The sequence below is a fragment of the Panthera onca genome, chromosome C1 (assembly GCF_046562875.1).
Source record: "Panthera onca isolate mPanOnc1 chromosome C1, mPanOnc1 haplotype 2, whole genome shotgun sequence".
In the NCBI taxonomy this organism is placed as follows: domain Eukaryota; kingdom Metazoa; phylum Chordata; class Mammalia; order Carnivora; family Felidae; genus Panthera; species Panthera onca.
In genome coordinates, this window is record NC_138346.1 from 205,282,170 (window position 1) to 205,298,891 (window position 16,722).

At 41.3% G+C, this 16,722-nt stretch overlaps 1 protein-coding gene across 1 annotated transcript in view; it reads right to left on the minus strand.

The window, feature by feature from the left end:
* Positions 1–2,009: 2,009 nt before the first annotated feature.
* CDC42 (cell division cycle 42) overlaps positions 2,010–16,722 on the minus strand; it is a 52,745-nt gene continuing 38,032 nt past the window's right edge. Inside the window, exons 4-6 of the mRNA XM_078452236.2 lie at positions 8,800–8,909; positions 8,478–8,675; positions 2,010–3,563 (exon numbers count right to left, since the gene is read on the minus strand). Coding sequence (XP_078308362.1) covers positions 3,474–3,563; positions 8,478–8,675; positions 8,800–8,909 — 398 coding nt within the window. The 3' untranslated portion in view covers positions 2,010–3,473. The remainder of the gene's footprint in view (positions 3,564–8,477; positions 8,676–8,799; positions 8,910–16,722) is intronic.

A 16,722-nucleotide genomic window follows, 5' to 3' on the forward strand; every position in this document is an offset into this window, starting at 1 on the left:
AGTCAGTTAAGTATCTGACTCTCGGTTTTGCCTCAGATCATGATCTGTTTCCTGAATTTGAGCCCCATGTCAGGCTCCGCGTTGACAGTGCAGAGCCTGCTTGGGATTCTCTCTCTCTCTCTCTCTCTCTCTCTCTCTCTCTATCTCTCTCTCTCTCTCTCTCTCTCTTTCTCTCCCTGCCCTACTCACACTCTCTCTCAAAATAAATAAGCAAATAAGTAAAAATTTTAAAATCTTTAAAAAAAAATGAGGACAAATACATCTTAGAATAAAGGAAATATTGTAATTGGTGCTTTCATACCATTATCCTCTCCTCACCCTTGGAATATGTACCCTTCCTGGCATAAAATCCAGCTCAAAGGGTACAATTTTAACAAACTACAGAACATACTTCTGACACCTTTGGTAAAATACTGATATTTTGGAAAACCAGTGATGTATTAGTGTCATACTGGCCTAAATATTGTACACCTTGCCACAAGCTAAGTCTGCAAAGGACTGTTTTAGATAATCCTTTTCCAACATCTAGATCACACTCCCTGAGTAGTGTCAGTCACCAAACAAAGATAACATAGCAGACAAGTCAAACAGAAAACAGTATTTAAATAGAAAACAATGTTAGCTTCATCCATTCGCCACCCATTTCTTCTGATACGTGAAAGCCAAATTAAAAATATTTAATTAGAAAACAATGTTAGCTTCAATCAAACCCCTTGTCTTTTTTGTTTTGATGTACAGATATTTCACTGACACAATTACATGACCTGCTTTATTTCATTCACTCATTCATTTATGAAATCATGTACCATCCAGTGACTATTTTTAAAGCCATCTCTCATATGTCAAACACTACTCTCAGCCAGGGATACAGCAGGTATCAGGATGGATCTATATGCCACTGTACTAAGAACAAGAGACATACAGTCCCTGCTCCCTAGGGTCTCAGAGCACGATCCAGGTACCTCTCCCTAGCATGGTCGACATGGAATAAGTACGACACATTGGTTAAAACAGTAAAGCTTAGACCTGCCTCTTCCTAGCCCTTCCCAGCCAACCCACCCAGCCTCTCTCCAGAAGAGCATGGAATCAAGCCAAACATGACTTCACTTAGAAGACTACCAAAATGAGGTTACACTTTACTAACAGCTCTTAGTTTCGAAGATTCTCATACAGTTCAGCAGAACGCCCTTAAAGTAATGAATCATTCCTATCACTTAAAGAAAATGTGTCCCATGTTAAGATTCACAGTACAGGGGCGCCTGGGTGGCTCAGTCGGTTGAGCGTCCGACTTTGGCTCAGGTCACGATCTCACAGTTCTTGAGTTTGAGCCCCATGCCGGGCCCTGTGCCGACAGCTCGGAGCCTGGAGCCTGCTTCGGATTCTGTGTCTCCCTCTCTCTCTGCCCCTCCCTCACTTGCACTGTCTCTCTCTGTCTCTCTGTCTCTCTCTCAAAAATAAACATTAAAAATTAAAAAAAAAAAAAAAAAGATTCACAGTACAGATCTGGAATCTGATGGAAGCAGTTTGGGTAACAATCTAGGAGCAATGGGTTCTCCAACTCGGCCGCATTCTAGAAATACACGGAAGGCTTTTAAATACTCACTGCTCAAGGTGCACTCCAGTAAGTTAACAAGGTCTGAAAAGCACTAAAACGGAAAACTTGGGAAGAAAACTGGCTGCTTCCCAATTAATCGATGGATGAGAGACAGGTGTGCTGCCATTCCCTCCCGACAACACGAGCGGTGGGCTTCCTGAGCGTCACCCTCGCTAAGGGCCGCTATGCACCCACTTGGTTTTAAAGAGAAGGAATCTGCAGGGCACCTGCCAAACTCAGGGTAGAAGGCATCGACCTGGAGGCCAGAAAGGAAATTTTAAAAAGTACATAAAAATCAATAAATAAAACTTTAAAATCTCATCCCATAATTTGTTAGAAACTGATGTTACTAAGAGTCCAGTTCCCGCTCCTAAGTATCTAAAAAGAGGCGGAGGGAAAAGAACAACCCCCAGGCTGGCTTGTGAAGGGTTTTTTGTTTGTTTAATACATCTGAAAAGAACGCATGTACAAAGAATTGAGACATGTGAAAGCATTGGTTCGACACTAATGAATCTACAAGAATTAGGATTTGGGGAAGGCGGAGAAGATTACCTAAACATTTTTAAAAATTGGGAACTGCAACCAAAATAAGCAGATAAAATCCCCATTAACACTTATGAAGAGTCTTCATAAGACTCCATGATTTTTTTTTTACTAAACTAGAGAGCCGTAACTAGCTACTCTAGGGTTCCTCGTATGCAAAACAGAAGTAAGGGGATTCCCCTGACTGGTCCCCACGTTGTTAAATGTCCTCCCCACCCCCACACGCACCCCCAGCTTCTTCATGAAGCAGGTCTGTCTCCATCCTCCAACTTGAAAGAGGATGTGCATCATTCCACAGACATCTGTCTTCTAGCACCACCCCTCACACTTCCTCCATCTACCAGGTCTCCGGCTGTGTTCTAGGAACACCGTATCATACGCCATTAAGCTGGACATCTACGCTAAGCATGTAAGACAATGACTGACAGGGAAAAAAACGGTTTTTAATTACGTACTCAATCCATTTGGTGTATTTCAAAAGGTGCAATACTTTTCTTCATTTATCAGTGAACGAAGTTAGAAATTAACTTCAAAAAAAAAAAAAAATCAGCAAATGGCAAACAAATTTCCTTGAAAGTCACAGTCACATATAGAGTGCATCCTAGAAAAGAGGAGGGGCAAGACAGGTTCCACCCGCTTTCATGAGTTTCATCAAGTACTAGACCTACTCAAGGGTGGAGAGAAAGGCAACTTTCAAAAAGGAGTATGTTATTAAATGAGGCATTTACTATACTCCTTCCTAAGAGCACCAGGTGGGGGACAAGTGTTCTAAACTAGATCTAGGAAGTGGAATGTGGAGTCAATCCATCCTCCTCCCCTTAAGGGCTGTCCAATGGTTACTGAATTTAAAAAACATGACTAAATAAAAACAAACCCCACACACACTCCCCCCCCCCCCAAAAAAAGAAAAAAACAAAAACAAAAAGAACAAAAACAAAAACAAAACCCCTAAATGTCCCGGATTATTCTCCAGAGTGGATGGAGCCCCGGGAGCAGCTTCAACAGCCCAAATTAGTCTGTTACAGAGTCATCACAAGCATGCCTTGCTTTTAAACAAAAACAAAAACAAAAACAAAAAATTTTTTTTTTGAAACGACAGAACAAAAACTAGTACTAACCGCTTTTCTGACAATACACAATTACTCAAATTAACGAGTACTGAGAGGGGGACGGGGACCATACCTATGGGCCTTGTCTCACACGAGTGCATGTGGGTAGGTGCAGGGCATTTGTCATTATTGCAAAAACGAATTTTAATTTTCAATCTTTAGTTTGATTTAACATTGCTTTTAGTACGACGCTGACACCAGCTGTGCGGAAAGGGCTCTGGAGATGTTCATAGCAGCACACACCTGCGGGTCTTCTTCGGTTCTGGAGGCTCCAGGGCAGCCAATATCGCTTCGTCAAATACATTCTTTAGGCCTTTCTGAAAAGGGGCAGAAAGAAAAAAAAGGGGCAGTCTGATTTTCAGTATACTGAAGCCAAAGATCAAATTACAAACATTCAAAGCCCCGAGAGTTGGCAAAGAACGAAACGTTAAAAACAACCCTGAATCTCCACACAACCCCCCCACTTCACCAAGTTTTGTCCAGGCAGGACACTGGAAGGATCCAGCAATTCAGGAGCAGAGGAGCAGATATTCATGAATGAGACAGTGGTCCTTTGGGAAAGCTTTCTGCAGACCAATGTATGTCACGAGAAGCAAACAAGCCACATGTGTCATTTGCTCATTCAACGTGAGCTGTGTAATATGCCGCTACAACATTTCACATAAACACGAGTGAAGCAGCTCTGCATCCCAATGAAACAGCGGAGCATGGACCAGGACCGCGAGGGCTGGCAGTGGGCAGTGGGCAGCGGCATCCTTGTTACATGGAGGGCGCAGGCAGGGATGGAGGGAGAGCGGCTACTGCGGCTGCGTCAAAGACATTCACTCTGAACTCCCTGTATCCCACCAATCGCACAGAGCCAGGGGGCTAAGGAAGCAAAATGTGGGCACCCGATACATATGTAAAACTAGAACCAGTCGGTGCAACAGGAATAAAGCTTCATCAGGCATTTATACAAACAATTGTATATTTTTAATTTCAAAATTTGAAGGCAACCACAATTGTATGTTTCCCTCACAACAATAAAATCAGAAGCAGGAAAATATAAAGGCGGCAGCTTTACATCTCAACATTAACAAACCCTTAAGTCAACTGTTAAAATGGATGCTGTTCTTAAAAGATAGTGTAACAAATGGTTTCATAAAGCAGTAGCAGATACATTAATACCTTTCCCACCCCAGACCGACAAATACTCCACTACAGCACAGACAGCCAAAGCGATAGCAACACAAAGTTTCACTGCACAAAGGAAAACCAGACGAGAATCCTCCCTTCCCCGTTACACTCTACTAGTAGGCCACCCTTTTTCCATAGTTTGTCATGCAAGTACAATTACAATTGATCATAAGAGTAAAATGATGTTTGTGTTATTTTCTTCATCTAGAACTAAGAAGTGTTAAAACTCTTCTTATTTTTTCCAAGAGAACATTCTTATGCCAGACCAAGTTCCCTTTTGCAATAGTATTCCAAACCAAAAAGCTCTAAGCATCAGGCAACTCAAGAAGCAGAAAGTTAAGCAAGTCCAACTTGACTACTAATCACAAAAAATATTCTATAAGATATTGCATTCTTGATCAAAAACTAATACAGAGGTTGCTCTCAGGTGGTGAGTACAAAGACGCAGAGGCTTTCAAACAGGATGGTTTTATTCCTTTGTTTTTAAATGCTCTTTCTACAGTAGTGGGACAGGAAGCAGCAGCAAAGAGGGGAAGGAGAAAACAGTTTAGAATATACAGCACTTCCTTTTGGGTTGAGTTTCCGGAGGCTCGAGGGCAGCTAGGATAGCCTCATCAAACACATTCTTCAGACCTCTCTACAAGACAGAGGGGAGGAGAGAGAATAGCAGCCAGGTTAGAGGATTAGAAAGACTAGCAGATCCAATAGCAGTCCGGATTAAATGGGCTGAATTCACAGAAGCAATGCGCCTTGAGAAAAATAACTGCCACGAAGCTAAACCTCAAGCCCATTAATAGGAGAGTAGGTAACTAAATAGGAACTTCTTACATTTTAAAAAACGTTAACCAAGCAAGAAAGCAATTTTTATGGAAATGTTAGATGTTGACTTCTAAAACAATCACGCTTTGAAATCGAATCTTACAACGTGTTAATGAAAATGCCAGGAGAGAAAAACGCATTTGTAAACAAAAGACGGGGCGGGGCGCACTGGATAAGTAAGCCTTGTAGAATTCCCCAGTATTTCCAATGAGAAGAAGGACACACACATTCTGGAACTAAATCTAATACAGTTTCAGGCTTCTGTGAATTCAGCCCCTGAATAACTGAAGGACACGAACGGCAGACGCACAGGCATGCTACATGTTTCTAGATTCAATGACTTATCTGGATGGGATTAATCAGGATTTCAGAGTAAATCGGTTTCCCAGAACAGTAAGGTTCAGGCATTCAGAAAGAGTGTATTTAATTGTTCAACAGGACCAACTGGGAGAAATTTAAAGAACAGACTCTAGAAACAGCATACACCTCAGTTATTCAGTAATGTTATTGGAGCAAGTAACCACCACCCAAGTCATAGGAAAACAAAGAATGGGGTCTAGAAGGAGTTTCAGCAAGCAGTCCAATGCTTTAAGATGTCTGCATGGGTATCAGAGCATAAAGCATGGAGTGAAAACAAAGAACACTCTCAGATATACAGGGATTAAGACGCAGAAATACACTTACACCTCAGGCAGAACTCCAACGTGACAGTGTGACTCAGCAGCAATGGTTGGTACCTTGGGCCCAGGTCTACAGACTCACCTAAACTCACCTAAATCTGAAGCCACAGGTTTACCACCCAAAGAGGTTTCACGTGTTCTTTAAGTCAGTTTGATCCCAAATAAAAATTTCTCCAAACCCCGGAACACAGCTCCAGTAACGAGTGCCAGCCCCAGCCTACCCCAGGTATTTCCACCCCACCCTAGGCATCCCAGAGGACTGGCACCCACACACTCCACGAGGTACAAAAAAAGAATGAGAACATGAAGTACTTAAAAAGAAGCAAAGAGGTTTAAAAGTGTTCTTCCAGGTCTTTGACAAAGTAGGAACGGTAAACAAAAGTAAAGTTCCTATGAAATTCTTTCTACGTGTCTCAGAGCAAACTCTGATGGTCACATACAAAAGGAAACAGGGAGGGCAGAAAGGGCAATGCATTTTATAAGGGAGAAAAGAGGAGGACATCCATGAGAAACTAGGGCACCCCTTCCCAAAAAGCAAATCCTTTCTTGCTTATTGACAACATCAACTAATCCCTTACAAAACAAAACTAATTTTTGCTTTACCCACTATCTGATTACATGAAGAGGTCAGTCTTAGAGGAACCAACAAATGGAATCTGGAGTCCTGAGCTCTTATCTCCCAAACACAACCAGACACCCCATTTTCTATCTTCTCTTTTGACTTCTCCAATCTTCAAAATCTGGTAAGAAAAATGGAGTTGCTAAGGCCTTTTCAAATTCCTACTGTCCGCAGACTTATTATATAAACTTGTTCATAGTGTAAAAAATCTTAGATGGAAGCATCCAATTCTTTAAAATAAACTTCACCAGTGACCTAGAGTGGAGTCCACCTGGTCTATTTACCTCCATTTCTCCCCAAAAGCAACCCATATTTAGAGAACAGGGGTATGCAAATGATGCATATAGATTAGTTATAACCTGACACACATGTTCCACATAGATCCTTGCCCAACACACACACACACACACACACACACACACTTTTCTGATGGTATCAAAGCACAGAAGCATCAGGCTTTTTTTGTTTTTTAAATTTCAGTCGGTGCTACATGTGTAAGGGAAGGTAAAATCTTCTGACTTTAAAAGAACTGAACCGCCAAAGAAAACTGGGTTTGGGAGAATGATTTTTGACCTTGAAACTATCCTGTGGAACATCCAGCTAAGCGTAACAATTTTATCTTTAAATATCCAAACTAGCACTGAATTGGAGATTATTAAATTATGTCTAGGCCATCCATACTAAATGCCCAAGTACATGCATAATAAGTAATTATGTAGGTCATTTGCCTCAGTTACAGATCATCAAGAATCCAGTAGTGCTTTTTTAAAAACTTGAAAGTGCAATCACCTACAAATGTAAGCATGATAGATGTAACTGGACTTAACGTAATTACAGTAAATCTCTTCAGCCCTGCCCTGTTTTAATGAGACACATCTGCCCGCCGTTCCGATGTCAAAGCACCAGCACCACCAGAACTGAAGAGCTCTGTGCTATCTCCGGAACCTCTCCCTCTGCCTCCAGAACAGTACTCAGAAGGGACAGCCGGTCAGGCACACCTCGAAGGTGGAGAAGGCAAAAGCGCACAGGCCGGTCGCAACTCTCACTCTAAATATTCTAGCACCACTCCTACCCTCAGAATCTGATGCATCCCATCAAACTAGGAGAGAAGCTCCGGTTAGATTATTCAGACAGGGACAGAGGAGGGACCAAGGGGACCACATGAGGAAGGAATGTCTCTAAAAACCTAAGAACAACTAGGGCGCCTGGGTGGCTCGGTTGGTTAAGCGTTTGGCTCTTGGTCTCGACTCAGGTCACGATCTCACGGTTCGCAGGATGGAGCCCCTCATCAGGCTGTGCACTTGCGGCAGAGCCTGCTAGGGATTCTCTCTCTCCCTCTCTCTCTCTCTCTCTCTCTCTCTCTCTCTGCCTCTTCCCCACTTGTTCTTTCTCTCTCTCTCAAAATCAATAAATAAACTAAAAAAAGGCACGGACTCCCTACAACACATGCTTGAAAAATAGCCAAGGCAGCTTTCTCTGACACGAAAGTCTCAATTATTATGATTAATTCCCTATGTCAGTTGAATTACCCCAGAAACTGTGGCGTCAATGGTCAGAATTGATGAGAAAAGATCAAATACATTTAGATAAAAATTTAAGTGTCTGGGGGGAAAAAATCATTCATATCCTCTCTTGTAAGTCTGTGCTAACCTGGAACTTCCCCATAAAATTGGTTTTTTTTTAACACAATCCCTGACCACTACAAATGATTCAGTACAGTATGGAAGCTCACCAACACAAGAGTTTCACTGAGAGATTAACACTTCTCTCCATAAACACAGAACCTCTAGCAAAAGAATATGTACTGGGAAGCTGGTCCTAATGGGACCCGGGCAGCTTTCGTAAGCACTGCAGACCACTGTTAAAAATAACCCCCAAATCCTAATGCTCAGAAACTACCCAACTGTACACAAACATGGGGATGGCACAGTCCTCACCTGTGTGAGTGCAGAACACTCCACATACTTGACCGCCTTCAGGTCACGGGCCAGCTTTTCAGCAGTCTCTGGAGTGATAGGCTTCTGTTTGTTCTTGGCAAGTTTCTCAATCGTAGAGGGGTCATCTCGGAGATCAATTTGGGTCCCAACAAGCAAGAAAGGAGTCTTTGGACAGTGGTGAGTTATCTCAGGCACCCACTAGAGGAAAGGTATTTTAAAAAATACACCTGCATTAATCCACAAGCCTGTAAAGCTATTCAGGACAACTCAACAGAAGTTCTGTGACCACCTTTTTCAGGGCAAGAAAATCTGACCAACTCACCTTCTCCTTCACATTTTCAAATGAGGATGGAGAGACCACTGAAAAACAGACTAGAAATACATCTGTTTGTGGATAACTCAGCGGTCGTAATCTGTCATAATCCTCTTGCCCTGGGTGGGGGAAATTGGAGAAGTCAGCAACTGAATCTTGGCGTCCTCACAATTTCAAAATCACAAGTCAGTCAAAAGATTAAGCATGCGGCTAACAGTATACCGACCATTACTAAGAAAGCAACTTACTGATCTAATAAAATGTATGGTTTTTGTAAAATAATCTTTGATGAACATTCTTACTCAGCTAATTCTATTTAATATTTCAAGCCCTGAGAACAACAATGAATTCATTATACATTAGGTGTGTTTATTACCAATCTGTAGTTTTCAGTCTATGAGTCCATTAGCAACCCAACAACGATGTAATAAAAAAAAAATAAACTGTTGCTACAGAAATGGTTAAAATCAATCCTACTCAAATCTGGTTAAGAAATAATCACATTGAGGGGCGCCTGGGTGGCTCAGTCAGTTAAGCGTCCAACTCTTGGTTTCGGCTCTGGGCGTGATCTCATGTTTTGTGGGTTCAAGCCCTGTGTCAGGCTCCGTGCTGACAGTGCGGAGCCTACTTGGGATTCTTTCTCTCTCTCTCTGCCCATCCCCCGCTCGCTCGCTCGCTCTCTCTCTCGAAATGAATAAACTTAAAAAAAAAAGAAAAAGAATCACAGTGAAACCATCTAAGGAAACAAAAATCTCAGTGAAACCCAGAAGACAAAATTCACTGTCCATCATGATTACCAAAGCACGCTCACAGGCTTAGTTAACGTGTAAGACCATCATGTGAAACTGAGAACACCCAGAAAAGATAACTCAGCAAGAATCAGTGAAGGCAAAATCTACATGAGAAAAATCCAGTTGAAAAGAGAATATTTTTATGGTCTTAATCACCGCTGATAAACTGCAAGGGGAAAAAGAGAACTATCTTGTGAAGAAACTGGACATCACCTTGACTGAGTCATTAAAATTACCAACACCAATGAGTAGCAGATGAACACTGTGTGCCCCTAGATGTAGATCCTGAGAAAGACACATCACTAATGGACTATTCCAACCAAAACTGCATAATCTGAACCTAATCATGAGGAAACACAGACCAAACTCAAAAGTGAGGAACATTTTATAAGGGGAGGAGAGAGAGGGATGGGCCTGTATTCTATAAAAATAATGCCATTAAAGACCAAAAAGGCTGAAGAACTGATCCAAATTAAGAAACTAAAAAGACATGACAACTAAATGCAATACATGATCCATTACTGAAAGCAAAAAACACTGGACTCAGCTCAACTAACAAAGTTGGAATATAGATGTTGGATTCAAGTACTGTATCAATGCTAAATTTCCAGGAGCTATTTACTATTATACAAGAACATCTCCGTTCTTAGGAAGTACATACTTATTCAAGACTAAATGGCTATGTGTATGCAACTTACTCTCAAAAAATTCAGGGAAAAACAATTCCTGTGCATACTACATTGAAAGAGAATAATAAAGCAAATAGGGCAAAAAGCTAATTGTAAACCTGGTTAAAGGAGGCTCCTGGTACTATTTATACAACTGTTCTGCAGGCTTAAAAATTATTTCTAGATAAAAAGTTTTTAAAAACACCTATACACATTTCCAAAACTGAAGGGAGGGGAGGAGTTGCCAGACTGGGTTTAATATTCCAATTTCTAAAATGAGCTACAGCAGGGGCATCTGGGTGGCTCAGTGGGTTAAGCGTCCCACTTCGGCTCAGGTCATGATCTCACAGTTCGTGAGTTCGAGCCCTGCATCAGGCTCTGTACTGACAGCTTGGAGCCTGGAGCCTGCTTCGCATTCTGTCTCTCTCTCTCTCTCTCTCTCTCTCTGCTCCTTCCCTGTTCACATGCTGTCTCGTTGTCTCTCTCTCTGTCTCTCAAAAATAAGTAAGTAAATAAATAAATTTTAAAATGAGCTACAGCAATCCTGTGTTGTTGTTAATTTTTTTTTAACGTTTATTTATTTTTGAGAGAGAGAGAGAGACAGAGAATGAGTGCATGAGCAGGGGAGGGGCAGAGAGAGAGGGAGACACAGAATCCGAAGCAGGCTCCAGGACTGTCAGCACAGGGGCACACGGGGCTCGAACCCTCAAGCCATGAGGTCATGACCTAAGCTGAAATCAAAACACTTAACCGACTGGGCCACCCAGGTGCCCCAGCAATCCTGTGTATTAAAAGAACATTTAAGTACTTAGTGGCCAATGAACTTAAAAATGGCTAAAACAATAAATTCTATATTATGGATATTTTACCACAATAAAAACATTTTTAAGGGGAGGGAGGGGGGAAGGAAGTTAAATATTCTGTATTCCAGTAAAAACTTTTTTTTTTTTGCCAGCATTAAGAGAGAAGACAAGAATTTAGGGTAGCTAAAACATAATAATTAAAGATATTACTGCTATTGCCACTTAAGAAAGCAATACACTGTGAGTAGACAATAAAGGTATCTTCAGGACAATACAGAGATTCAATGAAGCTTAAGCAAAAAGGGATAAGGGAGGAGGTTACAAATAAATAAAATCACCATTAGCATGTCTAATATTTACTGAATACTGACTAACAATTTGCTAGGGTCAGAAGCAAAGGCTTTAAAGGTATGCACTTAGAAGTATAATTTTCACTTCTTTTTTTTTTCAACGTTTTTTATTTATTTTTTTTTTGGGACAGAGAGAGACAGAGCATGAACGGGGGAGGGGCAGAGAGAGAGGGAGACACAGAATCGGAAACAGGCTCCAGGCTCCGAGCCATCAGCCCAGAGCCTGACGCGGGGCTCGAACTCACGGACCGCGAGATCGTGACCTGGCTGAAGTCGGACGCTTAACCGACTGCGCCATCCAGGCGCCCCTAATTTTCACTTCTTAAATTACAATGTATAATATAAAATTACAGACATGGAAAAGCTTTAAAAAGAAAAGAATGGGCTTAAAACAAAATCAGCAAACTCCTTAATTCTATCTAAACTGCCTGAGCTTTAACACTGGCTGGAGCTTTGACACATCGCATATCAAAGCTCCAATAAAACAACAAAACAAAAAATAAATTTAAAAAATAAGACAAAACAATTAGCCAAGTCTTGTTTAAAAAAAAAAAAAAAAAAAAAAAAAGTACAGGGGCGCCTGGGTGGCTCAGTCGGTTAAGCATCCAACTTCAGCTCAGGTCATGATCTCGTGGTTTGTGAGTTCCGGTCCCGCATCAGGCTCTGTGCTGACAGCTCAGAGCCTGGAGCCTGTTTCCGATTCTGTGTCTCCCTCGCTCTCTGCCCCTCCCCCGCTCATGCTCTGTCTCTCTCTGTGTCAAAAATAAACATTAAAAAATAAATAAACAAAAAAGTACAGCTATTCATACACCTTTCCTTAGCTCTATTCCCTATTCAAAGGGAATGAATATATTTCAAAAAAATCAAGTCTAGCAAAGACTAAAAACGGCTTCATTTTTAGTCATGCAGCCACTGCAATCAATCCGTGTAAGTTCGGATTTAAAAAAAAAAAAAAAAAAAAAAGGTGCGCCTGGGTGGCTCAGTTAAGCATCTGACTATTGATTTCACCTCAGGTCATCATCTCAGTTTGTGACATCAAGCCCCACATGTGGCTCTGCGCCGACAGTGGGGAGCCCATTTGGAATTCTCTCTCTCCCTCTCTCTCCGCCCCTGCCCTGCTCATGCACACTCTCTCACTCTCCCTCTCTCTCAAAATAAATAAACATTAAAAAATATATAGATCCAACTCTATATTCCTGAGCACCAATAAGAGCATCTACATGAATGTCCAATGTGCTACACTACATGTGTTATGTGTAACCAACCTTCTGCTCAGATGGATTGTAACAAATATACCCATTCTTTTTGAATACTGGGTCCAAAGCAGTGTTGGTCAGTCCGTTTATTTGTGGGATGCCTTCGAAGCTACATATCTTTCTTTTCCCTTCCCCAAGAGCAAAAAAAAAAAAAACAAAAAAAAAATCAGAAATGAAACTGCCCAATAAACAAAAAGTAGGCTACCTTACCTCTACTTCTCCCACAAGTGCTACAATTAAGGAAACACAATGAACAGGATCCCTTAAGATGAGCAAGATCTTTCACTATCCAAGCATCATTTATCCAGCTAAAATGTATCCTGTATCCTCTCAGTATGTCACAAATAACTATAATGCATTCCACAGAGACAAAGTTATCATTCAGCATCCTTTAAGATACACAACATGATCAAGAAAATTTCACTCTTGGGGTGCGCCTGGGGTGGCTCAGTCAGTTGAGCATCCAACTCTGGCTCAGGTCATGAACTTGCAGTTTGTGAGTTCAAGCCCTGCATCGGACTCTGTGCTGACAGCTCAGAGCCTGGAGCCTACTTCAGATTCTGTGTCTCTCTCTCCTCTCCCTCTGTTCCCCTCTCTCTCCCTCTCTCTCTCTCTCTCTCTCTCTCACTCTCAAAAATAAAGATCAAAAAAAATTTTTTTAAAGAAAATTTCACTCTATGTGTAAGTCAGGTTCTGACTACAAGTCTTAAATTATACCTACTCTAACACCACACCAGCTCACTGCTCAATTTCCAACACTTGCCAAAAAGCAGGGATACATCTCACATGGATTGCTGATCTTCCTCTTGCTTAGAATCTCCTATTAAAATTTTAAATTCAAGAGAAATTAACTCGGTTTGCACTGAAGATTCTGACCTATATGAAAGTCTGAAAGAACCTCATGGTATGAAAAATAAGAATTTACTGCCAAAAGCAACATTTTTAGAGAGCTCCAGCAGGACACTATAAACACAAGAAAGCAAATTAAACATTTCACAGTATTCACCGCTACAGATTCAAACCTCAACATTTTTTTCTCCAACTGATTATTCAAAATTTAATGGCATTTAATGATCCTGCCTCATCTGTGACATGAGGCCCATTCCTAAATAATTTTAGAACATCTGCTGGAAAACAAACAAAAAAAAAATCTGAAAATAAATGGGGACACCCTGGAACCTGAGATTCCTACCATTTTATGTAGATCATCTGCAAAAATCTAGACTATTGCATGTTAATGCAGAATTTACTAAAAACTGAAATTTTAGTCAAAATGGCCCTCCGAAGATTCCATAATGGCACTAAACTAGAGACCGAGAAGTCTATACAAATCTCTGTGGAGAGCACAGTCTTCCTGCTGATGTAATTAATCAGTAAGTGCAGAAAGCTTTCAGATACTAGAAAATGCCTCAATGAAAGAAAGGAGTTTGTTTATATATTTTTTTAAGTTTATTTATTTATTTTGAGAGAGAACGCATGCACACAGGAGAGAGGCGGAGAGAGAGGGAGACAGAATCCCAAGCAGGCTCCACCACTGTGAGCGCAGAGCCTGATTCAGGGCTCAAACTCATGAACTGTGAGATCATGACCTGAGCCGAAATCAAAAGTCAGACACTTAACCGACTGAGCCACCCAGGCGCCCTAGAAAGGAGTTTATTTAAAAACAAAACAAAACAAAAACACAGAATCAGGTAAACCAGACCAAACTACTCTGACTTGTTCTGAGTATTATTCATCTGCTAAACAAAGAGAAAAATATTAGCTCTGCACCAAAAACATCCAAGTCACTATTCTGATTTTTTTAATATACAAAGTGTATGAATCATAAATATACAGCTCCTGAGTTTACATGTATATGTATACACTTTTTAACTATTTTTTTAATGTTCATTTATCGAGAGGGGGAGGGGGAGGGGGAGGGGGAGGGGGAGAGGGAGAGGGAGAGAGAGAGAGAGAGAGAGAGCGAGCGAGCGCGCACGAGCAGGGGAGGGGCAGAGAGAGAGAGACACAGCATCCACAGCAGGCTCCAGGCTCTGGGCTGTCAGCACAGAACCCAACGCGGGGCTCGAACTCACGAACCGTGAGATCACGGCCTGAGCTGAAGTCGGACGCTTAACCACCTGAGCCACCCAGGTGCCCCTACACTTTTTAAAATTGATTATTTATCATTCAGTCTCACAGAACCTCTAAGAGGAAACTACTTTAAACATTTTACATTTCAAGGTAATTAAGATCCAGTCAAGAAACTTGCCAGCTGTCTAGCTAACTGCTCTATCTAGCATCAAAGCCCAAGCTTTCTCTTTTTCATGGTAATGCCTGAAATGACTAATAGAATTACAATGATTAACGTTCAAAAGTGAAGAGATCTTCCCTGAAAACTGAACCTAAGAAAACAATTATAAAAATTGTATATAAAAATAAAATAAATGGGGATGTGGAAAAACAATGTAAAATTTAATGTAAAGATAAATCAAACTGACAAAGGAATTCCAGATAACATAAGCACACTAAAGAGGGGCAGGGTACAAATCCAAGTAGCTTCTGAACAGAAAACTTTGTCTGCTATCAGAGTAAGAAGGGGCGCCTGGGTGGCTCAGTCAGTTGAGCGTCTGACTTCGGCTCAGGTCACGATCTCACGGTCTGTGAGTTCGAGCCCCGCGTCAGGCTCTGGGCTGATGGCTCAGAGCCTGGAGCCCGCTTCCAATTCTGTGTCTCCCTCTCTCTCTGCCCCTCCCCCGTTCATGCTCTGTCTCTGTCTCAAAAATAAATAAATGTTAAAAAATTAAAAAAAAAAAAAAAAAAGAATAAGAAAAAAAGAACTGCAGGCAAATCCTGAACACTTGTCTTTCACAGCGGTGTGGTATACAGCAAGTCTGAAACTATTTTATGTGTAGTTTAGGACTGAAGATGAGAAAATATACTGAAACCCTTTCTAGGAACCAAGCTTCGGACTACAGAAGGAAAGGAGAGGAAAACAGGGAACTGGTGAAGGCCAAGAGGACTCCTAGAGTCAGTCTGAACTGAGGGTGTCACCAAAAGCTCGTTATCCAGATGCAATACGCTGCTGTTTTCCCCCAGCGGACGACCGATGCTCAGGACCAGATTCTGCACCGCGTCACATCTGTGTGCGCCGTCGCCTCTCTGGCCAGACCTCCACAGCAAGGAACACACTTACGCTCCCACTTTGCAACCACCGTAGGAAAAATTGGTTCTGGCAAGAATTGTCAATCATTATTAAATCTAGAGAGAGGCTCTTTAATAAGACCAGAATATTCACATGGTTTTAAAGTGTCTTCTCACCAATTACCAACTACAAAAAGAAAAATTCTAAACATATGGTAGAAAAACTGGACACCTTGACCAAATGATCAAAATTACTTTTAACAAAAAAGTAATACTTTAGGACAGACACAACATTACTCATTTGGTATTCCAACCAAAAATGCATATTCTGAATCCACTCGTAAGGAAATAGGCAAACTCAAACTGAGAAACATTATACAAAAGAACCGGCCTGTTTCCTTAAAAAATGCCGACGGCGTGAAGGGCTGAAGTTCCATACTAAAGGGCACTAAAGAAAGTAACCACTACATGCAACGTATGATGCTAGATCAGAACATGCTATAAGGCCATTATTAGGCATTGACTATTAAAATTTTAAATGTTATATAGAATGTTACATTTCCTGAATTTGGTAAGTATACCATAAGAGAATATCCTTGCTCTTAAGAAATACGTACACTGAAGCATTGAAAAGCAAAAGGGCATGATGTATGCAACCTACTCTCAAATGGCTTAGAAATAAAAACGAGGGGCGCCTGGGTGGCTCAGCCGGTTAAACATCCGACTTCACTCGGTCATGATCTCATGGTTCATGAGTCTGAGACCCATGTCAGGTTCTGTGCTGAAAGCTCAGAACCCAGAGCCTGCTTCAGATTCTGTGTATCCCTTTCTCTCTGCTCCTCTCCCGCTCATGCTCTCTCTCTCAAAAATAAATAAACATTAAAAAAAAAGAAAGAAAAACATTATTCATAGAGGGAGAGAAAGTCACAAATCATTAAGAA